A 16,850-nucleotide genomic window follows, 5' to 3' on the forward strand; every position below is an offset into this window, starting at 1 on the left:
TCCTGAAATCTAAGATCGTTACTTTTTGCCTTAATATTCTTTCTGGTAAACAATAAGTTAATTTGTAGTGTATACCTAAACCAAATAGCAACTGAATATGGATTTTTTAAAGCATTAAAAAGAATGTTTTAAAATTCCAAAAGTCCTTGAATTGTACTATAATTTTGAATGCAGATAAACAATCTGTATACTAACCAAATATTTTAACTTGATGTCTACTTTGTAGAGACTTTTTAGGTCAAGAGATACTTTAAAATAATGATCAAATATCATATAATCGTTATTTTTTTGTTATTGTTTTGGACAAGAACTTGATACAATTATCTGTATTTTGATCATTTAATAATGGAAAAGAACGCAGTTATAATCTAGCAGAATCAAAATTTCAGTAAGAAATAATTTAAAAATCATTTGCCTAAAAACTGTGAAAAAGTCTCTTGGAAAAATTAAAATCTGAACTAGGAAGAGAGTTTAGACCAGCCGTGGGCAAACTACGGCCCGCAGGCCGGATCCAGCCCGTTTGAAATAAAACTAAAAAAAAAAAAAAAAGACCATACCCTTTTATGTAATGATGTTTACTTTGAATTTATATTAGTTCACACAAACACTCCATCCATGCTTTTGTTCCGGCCCTCCGGTCCAGTTTAAGAACCCATTGTGGCCCTCGAGTCAAAAAGTTTGCCCACCCCTGGTTTAGACGATGGTTCTCAAACATTAGAATCACCTGGAGAAGGTTTTACACTCTTTGGCCCATACCCCAGACCAATTCACCATGAGTCTCTGGGGCTGGGACCCAGGCATGTTTTTAGAAACTCTCCAGCTGGTTCCAATGTGCAGTCAAGTCTTGCAAACCAGTGGTTTTAGGCAAATAGATAACAAGGTAACAAATGGATACACTGACCCAAATCAGAAAATATTTTGACTTTAAATAACCTATCCAGCACTGGTTAGCACAATTATTACTATAGCAGTGAGTTGTAATATACTACAAGGACCTACGTCAAGACAAAGTTGAGCTAGACAAGGGTAGTTTTGGTATATTTCTTAATAACCACGTTTTAACAAGCTAATTAATAACATTAGCAGCCACAGGTGCTATGAATTATTCCTCTTGTTCTTCACAGTGCAAATTAAAAATGCAGATATGGCCCTAACCGGTTTGGCTCAGTGGATAGAGCACTGGCCTGCGGACTCAAGGGTTCCAGGTTCGATTCCAGTCAAGGGCATGTACCATGGTTGCGGGCACATATCCAGTGGGGAGTGTGGAGGCAGCTGATCAATGTTTCTCTCTCATCGATGTTTCTAACTCTCTATCCCTCTCCCTTCCTCTCTGTAAAAATGCAGATATGTATTAAGTATTCCTGAAAGTCTTTGCCTTTGAGTTGTAATCATAATTACCTGCATGATTTCTCATTTTACATACACACTTTCTGCTAGAATAGAACATCAGAGAAGATGCCTTAAGATGGCTCCAAATGTGGTGGGAAAAGAACAGTCCTGGTAATCGGATACATGACCCCCCAGGCCTCCCCCTTTCCAACTGTGCAATTGCCCAACGGAGGGATTCTTTGGGCAACTTAGAATTTTAATGGACACTAATAACCACCCAAACCTGTCTGAAATACATAAAGAATTTTTACAATTTTATTTTTATTCCTACAGAAAAGATGACCAAACAGACACGTACCAAAAAAGTCCATTTTCCGGTGGCTGCACGTATTGTGAAAAAGATAGTAACGAAGAAAAAATAACAAAATAATTCCAAGGATACAACTGCTGTGAATTCAAAAGGCATAAACAAAACTATAGAGAAAGTGAGTGCATTCTTTTGCAATTTGCAACTGTCAATGAAAGTCTTAAAGTTTGAGATTTAACAAACTTGGGTAACCCCCACTAATAGCAGAATCAGTAAATAAAAGTCTTATTTCCATGGTTAAAACCATAAGTCTATTCAGAGTATAAAAATCGACAAGCAGCATACCTATCAACAACCACAGTAAAACTGTTCCTATGCTGTATAGATTCTGCATTTTGTTAAATCTAAGAAGCCATTAGTTGTGTGATGCAGCCTAATTCAGAGATGTCCCAATGTGGAGAGAAATGTGTCCCAGGATCAAAAAAATGTGGCATGTGTATGCATCCTTAAAAAATATATATAAGCCCCAGCTGGCTGGCGCAGTTGGTTAGAGGATCATCCCATACACCGAAAGGCTGCAGATTCGATCGGTCAGGGCACGTACCTAGGTTGCCAGTTCCATCTCTGCACAACCAATTGATGTTTCTCTCTCTTCCCTCTGTCTAAAATCAAATTTTTTAAATAAGATGTAAGAGGAAGGAAATATGTGAGTACATGTATTTATTCACGTGGGAAAAAGACATTAATCTCACTACCTAATATTTTTAATTTCCACAATTAGTGTGGCAAATACAAATGTCAGAACATTTGAGACTTTTTGTCAGGTTTTTCATTACTGTTTTTCTTTACAGAAACAGGAATAATATGAAGATATTTTCAACCAAACTACCTATAAACAGAAAACCTGTTATATAAATTATGCTCTATTTTTGATGAAAATCCTATATTGGTGAAAATAAACAGATAACAAAAACAACATACTTTACATTTCCATGCTTGCTGTCAGACCCCACAGGTATGTCTTTATAATTCATTACACTTGAAAGCCAGGTTGAAACACATCAGGCAAGCACAATTGTGCCAAAGCTAAGAATTCCATATTACACTTATTAAAGTACTTAATAAAAACAGAAGCATGTTTTTGCTCTAAACAATAACCAACTTGTTGCAAGAGATAGGCTTCCTGTCATATAACAGAGTACTATAAGCGGGGATAGTGTATTATACTATGTAAGAGAGTATTATAGTGTTTGTATTTTCTAAGTCTAACCATAAAGTCTTAGGTCAAAACCAAAATCAAACAAACCAACCAAAAACATTACGACATATTGACAATCTCATTCCCATGTATGACAGAAGAGAACTAATACATTTTTAATTTCTTTACTTTTTTATTAAGAATACTTCTTAGGGGTTTTTGGCATGTTATATTCAGTGTCCATTGGCTCCTTCTGAGAGTATCCGTGAAGGTTCAGTAAACTTTGCTGTGAACAAGTAAAAAAGGGCTGGCGTGGGTACCAAGGCCAAAAGGGGTAAGTCATGCTCGAGTTTACCCACTCTGGAGATGGAGATGATCCCGTAAGCATGAAGTAGCCAGTGGCTGAAGAGGACGATGAGTCTCTTCTTCCTGACTAGAAGATCATAGCAGTTCTGTAACATTTTATAAAAGGAAGAAGAGAGAAACAGATAATCACTTATATTTTGATGTAAATGTATTATTTAAAAGTCATAACCTCAATCACAGACTTTGAGCTAAAGGGACCTGAGAGAGCACTTGCTAGCCTCTGCACTTGCCGAGGAGCAGGGTGAGGCTTCCTGGCTGAGGTCACGTAAGCACTGAGGCAGCACAGGACCGGAGTCAACGCGGGAAGCACTAGGGCTGCTTCTGAAGGAATGAGCTGGAAGGGGAACACCACGTGACGTGCCTTCCTCCTGCCCGGCAGCTGCGTCTACAGGTGAGAAACGGGCGCACACACCAGCTTCCCTAACCTCAGCTCTCCTGGGGTCTGCTGCCTGGACCAGTAGAAGGGAGCAGAAACGACACGGGACCTACTCTGGTTTCTTTTTATTCTTGAACACAGCTCTATAATATGCAGAAATGGGAAGGCCCAAATTATTATTAAAGTAATAGCTGAATGTGCTAATAAACATACTGAAATGGAATTTGCAATATTCCATTACTAACTTTCTCTTACTAAATGGCTCTTTAACTTGCCTAAAGCTAGACTTATAGACTGCCTTCCTGATCCAGGTCTCTCTCTCGGATTTATGGGTGGAGTCCTAATTGAAGTACATGAACATTTTATATGGAGAGATCCCCAGGGGCAGGGACACAAATAAGTTCCAAGCTAACATAACTACTACCTATAGTAGTTATGGATAATGAACAAATTCACAAACTTCATTTTATTCAAATATTTCCCTAGCATTGAAAAACGTGCTAAAACTAATTTGCTTATCTTCTTTAATTATACATATTTCGACAATGATTAAAGATTATAAAGGGGAAATGGAAACAATTGAATAATCAACATCAAAATATTCTGTCTGTTCCTCTACTACATTATTCTCCCTGTCAGTCATTCTCTCTCACCTTTTCACTAATGAACTGAAAGAGAGGCATCAACAGCAAGCATTCCAAAATAGTTAACAACTTACTTTCTCTGGATTAAATTAAAATGTAATAACCCTGGGTTAAGGTTAAGAATTATGAGAAGGCACATGTCTTATCACGTGTGGTGGGCAGTGAAGACAGTGCATGGGCACTAGGTTAGCAAGCTCGGGTGAAATAGTACTAAGCCACTGACACGCTATTCCTTCAGAGGTCAGCCTCAAAATAAGGAGTCCTTTCTAACAGTGACCTTCCACAGAAATACTGAAAAGTTAGAAGCACAAATGGGTATCTCAAAACAGAAACAGTATCAGAAGTAATGTTACTGTTAGTGTTAAATAGTATATATATTAGAGGACAACTGTAAACATCCATAATCAAGAAAATAAAATTGGAGACAAAATATAGAAAGGTGGAGAATGTGCTGTATAATTACTAATGACAGTGTTGCCATTGTAAAATGTACTGTAAAATTATTTCTATATATCATAAAGCATGTTTATGTTTCCCTCAAAATGGTGTTTTCAATATTTCATAATTAAATATTTTCTGAGTAAATTATGTGATTTTTTTCTCCAACATGCTAGATAGTTGAGCCTGACTACTTCACTAATTTCCCAAGCAAATACAGTCTAGTATACAACCCTTCATAAGCTATGTAATGACATCAACTAGCCAAAGATTACTAAAACAATCAGTTGTGCTATGTCATATCATATGTATTATACTGCTTTTCAATTGTCAAACCCATATAAAAAAATCTCTAACAAAGGAAAACATTTTTCCTACCTCTATTTCAGAGGCCGACATGTACACAGCCAGAGTAACCAAAGATAACACCAATATAATGTATGGGAAAGCGTAATCTGAAAAACAAACATTGGCATTATGTTGAAAATTAAGCAAATTTTTGAAATAAACCATCAAAAAATTTCAAAAGTTTAATTCTCCCCATAATTGAAAACTTTCTCAATCAGTCCTGTGAGAGACGGAGGCCTCAGTGCCCTGAGGCAGGGGTCAGCAAAGGCTCTCTGTAAAGGGCCAGACAGTAAATGTTTTTGGCTCTGCAGTGTATAAAGGATGGTATCTAACATCCTTGTCAATGTCAAAATCCCAGTCAATGTCACATATTCAAATAAGTACCACACTATGTCCCCTCAGCTACTTACAGCTTTCCTAGTAGTATCTGAACCCTTTAACACCAACTTTTTCTTATTCTTCCTTTGCATAACAATTTAGTCTAAATGGTTGCTGAATAAATGAACGAATGGCTATCCTATATAATAAAAGGGTAATATGCAAATCGACTGAATGGCCAGTCGCTATGATGTATACTGACCACCAGGGGGCAGACGCTCAATGCAGGAGCTGCCCCCTGGCGGTCAGTGCGCTCCCACAGGGGGAGTGCTGCTCAGCCAGAAGCCGGGCTCATGGATGGCGAGCGCAGTGGCAGGAGGCTCTCCCGCCTCTGTGGCAGTCGGACATTCCCCGAGGGCTCCTGGACTGTGAGAGGGTGCAGGCTGGGCTGAGGGCCCCCCCCTTCCCCCGAGTGCACGAATTCCATGCATCAGGCCTCTAGTATTAAAATAAAGAATATACTGAAGATTATTTTACTGTATCTAAAAGGTTTTCATAAAGAAACTTAGAAATCTAAAATCTAACTTGATAAATAGTATAAATTACCAAGAGTAATTTCCATATATTATATGCAAAAACCAGTTTTTGTTTTCTAATTTATACTTGGGTTTTAAAAATCTCTCTGTTTAGGTTATAAGCTTCAAATACAAAATATTCTCTAAATAAAAATCAGTTTTGGTTAGCTGCCACTGATTTCCTGAGAATTTCTATTTCATTCCAAAAAAAGTCATGATTTAAAAAAAAATAATAAGGCTTATTATATGTTTTAGCAAAAATATATACTGCAGTTTATTTTCAAGAATTAAAAAATTCCATTTTAAAGAAAAAGCTCCAAAATTATACTCAGAGAAGACATTGTTGATCACATATAATAAATATATAGCTATTTACCCAAGAAACTTACATAAAAGGCCTCCACCAACTGCCTGAAGCACGGTTAAAATGGGGAAGAAGTAAAGTGCAGCGTAAATACTTTTAAACCGATCCGACTTCCCTAACCCGCAGGCAATCTTCTTCACCAGCAGAGGCCGGAGCAGCATCATTAACACCAAGCAGAACGCATAGTAGATAAATACAATGGTGTAGCTGTAAAATAAATAAGGAATTACATGATCAAAAATACTTTTAAAATACTTTATCATTGATCATTTTTAAATCAAAGGGCCGATAAAAGGTTAAAAAAGCATACTAAGTCTACCCATTGAATAGTCACATTGGTCGACAGTTTCCCAAAAGGACTCTCATACCATTACTGAAAAGTGCATGCTGGTCCCTTCCCAGAGGCAGTTGGGAAATGTGTATCCAAAATCCTAAAAAAATGTTTATATCCTTCGATCCACAATTTTACTTGCAGAAATTTTCAAAGGGAAATAATCAGGGATTCACAAAAATAACTTTATGAACAAGGTTTTTATTGGATCATATAATAAAGAAAACTAAGGAACAAATAAATATTCAACAACAGATAACTGGTTAAATGTTATGTGAAATACTATGTAGCCATTATTTCATTAATTGAAGCTGATGGTACAGCTCTATTAAATCAGGGGATTTTATCAGTCCTTTATATATAAATTTTAGCTATAAATACATGTAGATGCCCTGACCGGTTTGGCTCAGTGGATGGAGCGTTGGCCTACGGACTGAAGGGTCCCGGGTTCGATTCTGGTCAAGGGCATGTACCTTGGTTGCGGGCACATCCCCAGTGGGAGGTGTGCAGGAGGCAGCTGGTCGATGTTTCTCTCTCATCGATGTTTCTAGCTCTCTATCCCTCTCCCTTCCTCTCTGTAAAAAATCAATAAAATATATTTTAAAAAAAAATACATGTAGAGAGAGATAGGGCTTAAAGCTGGGCAGGTGGAAAAGATTTTCATATCTTTACATCTGGATATTATTTTTTGAAAATTACCTTTTTACATATGTGCATGTGTATTTTGACAATCAGTACTATTAGAACTTTCTCAAAAAGGACTATTTTATCGAGCATATTATGTAATGAACACTTGCTATGACTAGAACATAAATACCAGACTCTTCTACTATACCTTTACCAAAAAGAACACATCAAATGAACACCAACCATTTACAGAAATTCTAAAAATAATGTAGTCTGGGATGATATTATATAGAATGTTATGAATTTGATATTTTTTAAACAAAATATTTTGATGGAAATTACATTTATTTAGAAAAACGGGGAAAAAAGAACATTAACCCAAACCCTCTAATAATTTCAGCTACTGTTGGGTGCTTCCCATATGTGAAGCACTGCACAGTATCTGACCTGTATGGATTTATTTAATCCTCAAACTCACCTTATGAGGGATCATCATTCCCATTTTCCCAATGTGAGTTACAAGAGGCTCCTAACATGCTCGAGTTAACAGGACAACTGGCAGACCCAGGATTCAAACTCAAGCCTGCTTTCAGCTCCAAAGCCCATACTCTTTCCCATATGTCAGATATTGCTTCTCTGCTGTGTATCAAAAAAGTGTTCCTTGCCAAACCGGTTTGGCTCAGTGTATAGAGCGTCAGCCTGCGGACTGAAGGGTCCCAGGTTCGATTCCAGTCAAGGGCATGTACCTTGGTTGCGGGCACATCCCCAGTGGGAGGTGTGCAGGAGGCAGCTAGTCGATGTTTCTCTCTCATCGATATTTCTGGCTCTCTATCCCTCTCCCTTCTTCTCTGTAAAAAATCAATAAAATATACTTTTTTAAAAAAAAGTGTTCCTTATAAATCCCTTTCTAAGAAACACAGATGGCTTACTTTGTGTTTACACATACTTCAACGACAATGCAAAAACACTTTCACTTCTATTATACTAAGCTGTATTTCTATTTTCTCCTATCAGACGATGTATCCCTTAAGAGAAGAAAATCATTTCTGTGTATTTCCCCCAGGGCCTAGATGCCATTTTACGATGCTCAAAGCCTATGGAAATGAATTAAATCTCTAATTGGCATTTTTCAAAACATGATCTTAAGTCCAGATAAACACTTACAGTGGGTAGACAGCTTCGTGAGTACAGTGCACGGTGGTGACGTAATCTGGGCTTGGGTTGTAAAGCATCGTGTACCAATCAGAAAGCATCAGTACTCGGCATGAACGGATGTAAAGAACACCGACTGGCTCACTCACAAGTAAGGTGATGATCGCGGCCACGCCGCATTCAAATAATGCGGTGATGTGCTGGAAAAGTGCACTGGAACTAGCAAAACGAAAGAAGCACAATTACCCAAAACTTAGTGCTAAACGGCTTTTCATAAAACCTGGATATGATTCAAGATATGGTTTCTGTAAAGAAATTTTAACTGTTGACTCCTGAAACAAGATATCTTCTTAACGGGTAAGAAAAGTCAAACATACATGAAAAGCACTTGAAAAGAGTTTAACTTGTTTACTAAAAAGGGATTATACCGTGCCAGTATCACCTGAATGTGCAGAAGAGCAGAAATTAGATCTACCCTTATCTTTAGTGCCTCGCCAAATTGTTATTAAAATGTTCTTAAAGTTGTTTATGCATCATTTTAAAATTATCTTAAATATAAAAAGTACACCAAAATTATACCTAATATATTAGTTATAGAGTATAATAAATACTGTAAGCTCACCATCTAACCCAATAACTAGAACAATAACAACTTATATCTACCTCTGTTTCTCCCCATTCCACACACCTGTCTCTACCCTAGAGTTAACCTTTCTATTAAATTGTCTTTTATCACTTTTTATTTTAAAAATATTTTTTAAATTTATTTTTAGAGAGAGGAAGGGAGAGGGAGAAAGAAATATTGATGTGAGAGCGAAACATGCCTCCTGCACGGCCCCTACTAGGGATCAAGTTCCCAACCTGGGCATATGCTCTGACCAGGAATGGAATCGGCAACCTTTCGGTGCACTGGACGAAGCCCAACCACCTGAGCCACACAGGCCAGGGCTAGCACTTTTTCTAAAGTTTTTATTCCCATGTACTTATGCTTCAAAACTACTCTCGCTCCTCCGGGGCATAAGACTAAGCCTGGACGAGTCTCACACCCACTCAATGTGGATCTCATTTCCTCGAAGCTGAGCACAACTGCTGAAAAGCGACTGCTGACAAGAAATGTCTGATGCTGCCCCGCTGTCGGCCGTGTTCCTTCTGAGCACACCGGCAGTCGGTATGGCCTGTGACAGTCCCTTAAGTCTGAATGTTTAACTAAACCGGAGTGGATTCCCACCAGGTAGTACAGATACATAATACAGCTTCTCATTCTATGGTCCACGTCTTAACATATTTCATATTTCCTATCTCCTTTTCTCTCAGTGCTGCATTATTTCTTTGTATATATTTTTTCTAATTCACTAATTCTATCTTCAACAGTTTAATCTAGTAATTGACCTACCGTTTTGAGGGACGAGTATAAATTTTCATTTCTAGAAATGCCTTTTTTTTTTTTTAAGCAAATCTCTTACTGACTGGAGATCCTTGTGACTGCACCCTCTATTTCTTTAAACATTATAAAGGTAACAGGTACATACTCGGTAGCTAAAAGTCCATTATCTGTAGGCCTCTGGGAGCATATATTATTTGTTATGACTACCGACGCTCAGTCATAGTAATTATGTTATTTACTAATCACAGATTATGAGATCATTAATAGATCTTAAACCAGTCTTATAGGCCTAAATTGAGAATGGGGAAGCTTTCTAGCAAAAAGGACTTACTGCTCTCCCCAGGTGCCATGCACACGACTACCTTGGGCTTCAGCCCCTTGGGAATCTAGGCTTAGCCATGGCTGCCCATGATTCAGTATCCAATAGCACTGCTGCTTTCAACAATTAACCTCGGGCAACCCTCCCATCCCCACTGCCTGCTTTGTCACTCTGGCCCCAGCTCGGGGCGGGTTTGCTTTCTGAAAGAGAAGAGTTCTTGGACCTCTCCCGTAACTCCAGGAAGACCAGCAATGTCTTAATGAGTTTGTCTTCCGCAGACTTCAGAACGTCATGCAGGAAGGTCGCCTGGAGCTCATGATTAGCCATATTGTTGGAAGCAGAACCCTAGCACCATCTTACACAGTTGAAAAACTGGATACTTAAACAAACATTTACACTTTCGTATACAATCCAATCTTTTCTTTCCTTATAGAATTCATATTTTTAGAGGCAAAATTTAATCTCATCATTTCTTGCCATTGTTTTAGCCTTCTTACTGCTCTCTTATCATGCTCCCCTTCAATCCAGTTGCAGTTAACCACGTGATCTTTACCAAATGAAACCTGACCCTCAAACTATCCTTATTAAAGCACTTCCCTGAGCCCCTTCTGCCTGTTAGGAACAATACTCCTCACCAGCCTTATCTTCCACCCCTTCTGGCCCTACTAAACCGCTCACCCCTCACAGATCTGGGTATGCTTCCCTCTCCCCCTCAAAACATATTTCCCCTCTGGCAAACTGCATCCTTCAACATCAGCTCTGGGGTCATCCCCCCATTTTACGAGCATTTCCTGACTCCCCAAGTCCCAATCTCTTTATATTCTGGCCTCATTTAGCCTTCCCCCTTTTTTTTCCACAGCATTCTCAGCTCTCATTTTTTGATTATATGGAGCTTTTTCTTCTATACATTTGCACATCTTTTTTCTTTATGCCTGATAGACTCTGCAATTATTCTATCAAAAACTAGTATTTTTCAAAGTACAGCTTAAAATCAGTTTTTTCTTCTATGACACCATCCTAGTTGAGAAGGTAAAATTAACTTCTTTCTGCTTCATGCAGCCTTAAATCTCTGCACATGCCTCTAGTACAGGACCTGATATATATGTGAAGGTTTGTCATCTCATCCACTGGACCATCCACAATTTAGTCATCTCTGAATCCTGCAATGTATTGCAAATACCCCTAAAGACTGTTGAATGAGTATATTTGAAAAATTGTAAATTACATAAATATAAATCACATAAGAAGCAAAGCTTCTGCCTGCATTACATAGAAATGTGCAATTTCTGCCTATCTCGCCCTGGTCTTAAAGAAAAACAAATTTAATATTAAACTCTAGGAGAAGCAAGGGTGCCAGAAAGGAGAACTTTGATTATTATCTAGCCACGTATTCTCAATAGTGATATTACTTCCCCAGGGGGCAAGAATTGGTCTTTATGGGTAAAATACTCCTACACTTTTTATAATAAAGTACATATATACATACACTGCATAAAAAGACATAAATTTCATGAGGGTAGATGGAATTAAGGAACGAAAGGTTATCAATAAGGTTTTTTAAAGATGTGATAATGAAAAATGGTTGAGAAACACTGATCAGCAGGGGCCCTGCTACCCTCATTAAAAGTGCAACATCTCACCTGGCTGGCGTGGCTCAGTAATTGAGTGTCGACCTATGAACCAGTAGGTTATGGTTCGATTCCCAGTTGGGTTGCATGCCCTGGTTGGGGCTAGATCCCAGTACGGAGCCTGCAGGAGGCAGCTGATCAATGATTCTCTCTCATCATTAATGTTTCTTTCTCTTTCTCTTTCTCTTTCTCTGTCTCTTCTCTCTCTCTCTCTCTCTCTCTCTCTCTCTCTCTCTCTCTCTCTCTCTCTCCACTTCTTCTCTGAAATTAAGAAGAAAAAAAGGTGCAGCGTTTCAGGAAAATGAAAGATGGCCCTTGTGTTACTAGCTACTAACTTGCTAGGCAAAGCAGTTATGTCCTTTTTAAATCCACCTCCTCCCCTGCCTACCACTGATCACTGCTTTTTTCTACCTTCTGCTCCAAGATCCTCCCTCAAAACACACCTGATGTTTTAGTTCTAATGCATTTGGAAGCTACATCTGCTACCCCCATCTCTTCTCTACTTTGAGCCGAGAAGTTCCAACAACTAACTGAGCATTTACTCTATTTTAGCTTTATGTGCATCACATCCTTTTCATTGTCATCTCTCATTATTCTGTAACAAAAATCTTAAAAAGGATGAGAGCTTTAAAAAAATCTCTTTATATGTTCTTCTGAAAAATAATGAATGCTTTTCTAACATAAATAATCACCGTAGACTTATTACGTCGGATCCAGAAAAGTGCTGATTCCACTTCCATCTTCCACCTCTGTTCCCAGGACCTGAGCCTGGCCATCACTGTTTCTTGGGCCACAGCCTTCTAATATATCTCTCCTCTAATCTACCCTCCACAGAAGTCATCTTCCTAAAATACACATCCAAGGATGTTACTTCTCTAAACCAAACCTTCACGAATAAATCATTCCCTCGGCAAATACTGAGTGGGCATCTCTCACGGGCCAGCTGCTGTGCTGGTCTCTGCAGATTCCATGGAAGACAGAGTACCACGGCCCTCTTGGAGCTGGCAGTCAGGGGTGGCGAACGCTAACTGAGGAAATAAATTTAACTATAAATTGTGTTGAGTGCTAAATCAAAACAAAAACAAACGAAGAGTGCTATTATAAAAGAAAAATAAGGGACAGACCTACTTTAGATTGGGTCAGGGAAGGCCTCTCCAAGCAGGTGTAATTTAAACTGAAGGGGGGAAGAGGCGGTTAGGTAAAAAGTTGCAGTTGGAGGGACAAGAAAGTATTTCAGGCAGAGAAAAGTTTGGGGTAAGGGAAAGGACCTACAGCAGAAAAGATACTGAGATGTTAGAGGAACTAAAAGCCATATACACTAAGCCATACATAGTATGGCTAATATAAGCTAAGGTAGAATTTGGGTCCTCATTCCCAGAATAAAATTCACATCCTCATCAGGAACCCTCACATGCTGGCGGCAGCCTATCTTCCCCACTCTCCTTTCATCACCTTTCTTTCATAAGCAATCCACACGTTGACCACCCAGGACCACTTCCATTCCCACCCTAACAGGGCACACATTTCATACCTCCATGTCATTGCTCAAGCTCTTTCCTCTGCCTAAAATGGTCTTTTTTTTTCTTTCCCCAAGTCTTTCAGATCCTACCAGGCACAATTTATCTCTTCCTTTCTTCATGATTCCAGAGCATTTTGTTTACAGTGCTTTTACACGCTTTTTGTTTATACAGTTTTAAGACTGACTTATATTACATTCAGTTATATATACATTTGTCTTCTCTAAAAGATTATGACTATAAACCATGTCAGTTATTTGTGTGTCTCCTCCTCTGGTCTTATGAACATAAAACACAGTGCTTAATAAATGCTTATGGAGATAATGTGCTAGTATGAGTTTTCATAACTAGGTTGCAGTTATAGCATTTTAACTACATTACACTAGATTACTAGTAGTAAATTAAATCACAAAGTATTAGTTCTAGAACAATAAAGCAATTCTTTGTAAAGAAAAAAAAAACAACAACAAATATGATAATTTTTAAATGTTTTCAATTTCTTCAACAAAAAAGAAAGATATGTAAAAAAACAGTTCCCTCAAGCTCATTTAAAGTAAAACAGATAAAGGATACTTCCCTCAATACATATTGAGGCATGCCCTATCATTAAGTTTTCTTGCCACAATCAAGAGTAATCAGAATATAAAACCAAAACAGGCTTACCACTTTTAAAACAAACAACAGAAGTATAATTATTTGATTCTGACTAATAATTATTCCAGCATCAGTCCATCCAGATACATTCATAGGAAGTGCTAACCTCTTTTTCCCCGAGTACCATTCAATGAAGAACCAATGCAAAACAAGGGGAAGCATCGCCATGAATCCAAGATAGAGCCAGTCATAGAGCTCTGGAGACTCTGTGCAAGGCTGGCAGTACTTCTGTGCGTTTGTTCTCTGTCCTCTCGGACACACCTACAACATATAAAAATAATACTTTATGTACAGATATTACTTTAGAACATTAACACCCCCAAAATCTTTCTATAAAATGTCCCATTTCTGTTTAAACATCTATTTACATGTGCATCTTTCAGATATAAAAAAGAGAAAGCGTAAGTAAAATAAAAAGAAATCTACACTGTATTTGCCTATATCTGTATGAAACCAACTGTAAAAGGAGTCCTTTTACTAAGTTACTAAAATAGTTGACTAATATTAAATGACAAACTTAGCTATTAACATCGTATAAAAATAATTGCAAACAAGTGTTCTGGAATTGTAATGTTAACTGACTTGCATATCCAAGTCACTGTACTATATCATTAATAAAAAGTAATTTAAAATTACTCTAAAATTATAAAATGTTCTTAAAAACACAGTAACTGCGACTGTAAAGAAAGATGTATTATAGACAATCAATATGACAACACAAAGACTTTATTAATGCCTACATAGTCTTTTAGAAATTACTGAGTAGACAGAAGAAAAAAGATATACTACATGTGAAAATATTTCAAAAGCAAAAAGATTTTACAAATGAACATACAAACATTAAGACTTACCCCACATTCTCCATACAGTTCAGTTGAGCCATTTTTAAATAATAGGGTCTTCCCACAGTAAAGTCCAAGGCATGCTGGTTGAATATCGACAGCTTTTTAAAAACAAATGCCAGTACAGTAACATCTTTTGTGATTATAAACAAATAATGCAATACTAGTTGAAGCACTTGGCAGAAATATCTCAGTACAGTTTCAAATAAAATAATCATATGTACCGTGGCAAGTCTTGTGCATTTATTTTAAAAATTAAATTTCTCCTTTACACTGTGACACTGCACTGCACAAAGTTATACTGGAACCTTGTTGTTAATACTGTTTCTTGTGATTAACACCCTCAGTCCTCTACCTGCAGGTCAGGAGGTATCCCTGGAACTCAGAGCCTAACCTGGCCCGTCTCCAGTACCTCCAGCCAGCCACTCTCCTTGATTAGGAGGTCTAGCCTTCTTAATTTAAATGGCTTTCTAATAAGAGGATTAGTAGAGGATCACTACCTTTTATTTTGCTCAGTCAGGACATTAAGTGCACGTGCACACACACACACACACTATCTACTATCACCTTCTTTCATGACAGGGCACATTTTAATACCAGAAAAGCAGAAAGAACATAATTTCAGAATAAAGAGCGGGCCTAAAAGGCTTACTTACATTGTCCTAACTTTTGTCAAGGACAGCTGACAACTTCATCAAGGCTGTCACGGGGACTCTGACCAATACTTGGGAACCACTGCCTGAATCAACCCCCTGATCTGGAGGCTTGGGGGAAATTAAAAGCAGCTGTTCTTTACGAAACCACTCAGGGCCCACCGACTGTCTTTGACCTCATCAACAGGTAGAGGTTATTGAAGGAGGTTTTTGGTGTTTTTTTTTCATCAGGGACATTGCCCTTCCTTCACTGTTTCACTCATTCAACAAACATGCATTAAATGTCAGATTCCACTGGTCAGGGACAACTAAAGATCCACAGAGGGACATGGCAGTCCCTGCCTTCACGAAACCTTTAGCCCCGCGTGGAATAATTCCAAAACAACTGTGGGCAAATGCAAATTAATTAGAAAAGTATGCATTTTATAATTATGATGAACAATCATTTCCCAAACTCTTCATGAATTCACAATCTAGAGACTGTCTGGTCCACAATGCCGGTTCTCCTTTCAAATTTGAATTAGACTTCTGATTTTTTTTCTCCTTTTGCAGTTGAGGAAAAACAACAACAGAAATAACACTGACTAAAATGCCTCAAGTCTAATCGTTTCACTTTTATCAAATGTTTGAGTTTGTTTCTTTTTTAAATCCCCGGGATTCTTTGACACCTATTTTTAAACCAACTGTAATCACCATGTTCTAAGCTAATAGTCGGAAATGAATTGATTTTTTGAGAAGCCCCGGGTTAAAGAATTGGAAGTTTTCCTACACAGGCTTTGCCTATAGTAGATGCTTAATAAATCTATTTGAATGTAAGTCAAGTTTCTCAAACCCCAAGTCCTGCGAACCAGCACCAGCTTATCATCAGCCAAAAAAGCCCCGACTCCCAGCGTCCGATCACTTTCCGTACCCCCCTGCAGCTAGCATCCTGACTGGGCTTTTGGAAATCTGTGACGGCCCCCGCACCCACGATTGACGCTGAAGCGGGAGACAACGCTATGCGGCCACCAGCCTCTGCTCCCGCCCCCTGAGCTGTGAAGTCAACCCCGGCGAGTGTTCAGCCAGGACGGACGCGGAGACAGAAGGGCCGCTCCGACCGCAGCCACGGAGGCCTAGCCCATCCCTCCCCGCGCGCAGCGGCCTCCCCTCGGCATCCGGGCGGGAGCCGAGGCCCCCGACCCCACCCGCGTCCCCAGGAGAGTGCAGGGCGCGCCCCCACGGCGAGGGGTGGGGGAGCGAGGGGCGAGGATGAGCCGAGCCCCGCGCAGCAGCCAAGGCAAGCAGCAGGGGCTTCTGCAAACGCTCCCGGGACCCCAGCGACCACTCACCCATGGGCCGCGGGTAAGTTTCCTTGGAGAAGCTCCAGGATCAGCCGCAGGGCCCGCTGCGCCCGGACATCCGGGCCACGGACGCCTCGGCGGGTCCGCCTCCTGGTAACCCGGGCGACCGCTCCGAAGCTCCGCCCCCGCCTCGCGCTTCC

The 16,850-nt window shown here is 39.1% G+C and overlaps 2 protein-coding genes across 6 annotated transcripts in view; one reads left to right on the plus strand and one right to left on the minus strand.

The window, feature by feature from the left end:
- CCDC175 (coiled-coil domain containing 175) overlaps positions 1 to 1,751 on the plus strand; it is a 55,814-nt gene extending 54,063 nt beyond the window's left edge. Inside the window, exon 21 of the mRNA XM_059686031.1 lies at positions 1,663 to 1,751. Coding sequence (XP_059542014.1) covers positions 1,663 to 1,751 — 89 coding nt within the window. The remainder of the gene's footprint in view (positions 1 to 1,662) is intronic.
- Positions 1,623 to 16,838, minus strand: JKAMP (JNK1/MAPK8 associated membrane protein). 5 transcript variants are annotated; one of them, XM_059694449.1, is made up of 7 exons: positions 16,699 to 16,838; positions 14,727 to 14,818; positions 13,982 to 14,136; positions 8,386 to 8,592; positions 6,289 to 6,470; positions 5,037 to 5,113; positions 1,623 to 3,286 (listed from the first exon to the last, which is right to left on the minus strand). In XM_059694449.1, the coding sequence occupies exons 1-7, from the start codon at positions 16,700 to 16,702 to the stop codon at positions 3,068 to 3,070; spliced, it is 936 nt and encodes a 311-aa protein (XP_059550432.1). In that variant the 5' UTR covers positions 16,703 to 16,838; the 3' UTR covers positions 1,623 to 3,067. The 5 variants fall into 5 exon arrangements, with proteins under 5 accessions (XP_059550432.1, XP_059550442.1, XP_059550452.1 ...); XM_059694459.1 differs by having other exon boundaries at positions 14,727 to 14,800; positions 16,699 to 16,832; XM_059694469.1 differs by having other exon boundaries at positions 14,727 to 14,850; positions 16,699 to 16,821.
- Between the last annotated feature and the right edge of the window lie 12 nt (positions 16,839 to 16,850).

Source organism: Myotis daubentonii, chromosome 1, assembly GCF_963259705.1.
Source record: "Myotis daubentonii chromosome 1, mMyoDau2.1, whole genome shotgun sequence".
Lineage (NCBI taxonomy): Eukaryota > Metazoa > Chordata > Mammalia > Chiroptera > Vespertilionidae > Myotis > Myotis daubentonii.

What these genes read in the sequence shown, in the direction of transcription:
- JKAMP (XM_059694449.1), bottom strand. An exon ending in AACTGTATGGAGAATGTGGG is followed by an intron (nt 14,137 to 14,726) that starts GTAAGTCTTAAT and finishes TATATGTTGTAG; the next exon opens with GTGTGTCCGAGAGGACAGAG. An exon ending in TGGTACTCGGGGAAAAAGAG is followed by an intron (nt 8,593 to 13,981) that starts GTTAGCACTTCC and finishes TCGTTTTGCTAG; the next exon opens with TTCCAGTGCACTTTTCCAGC.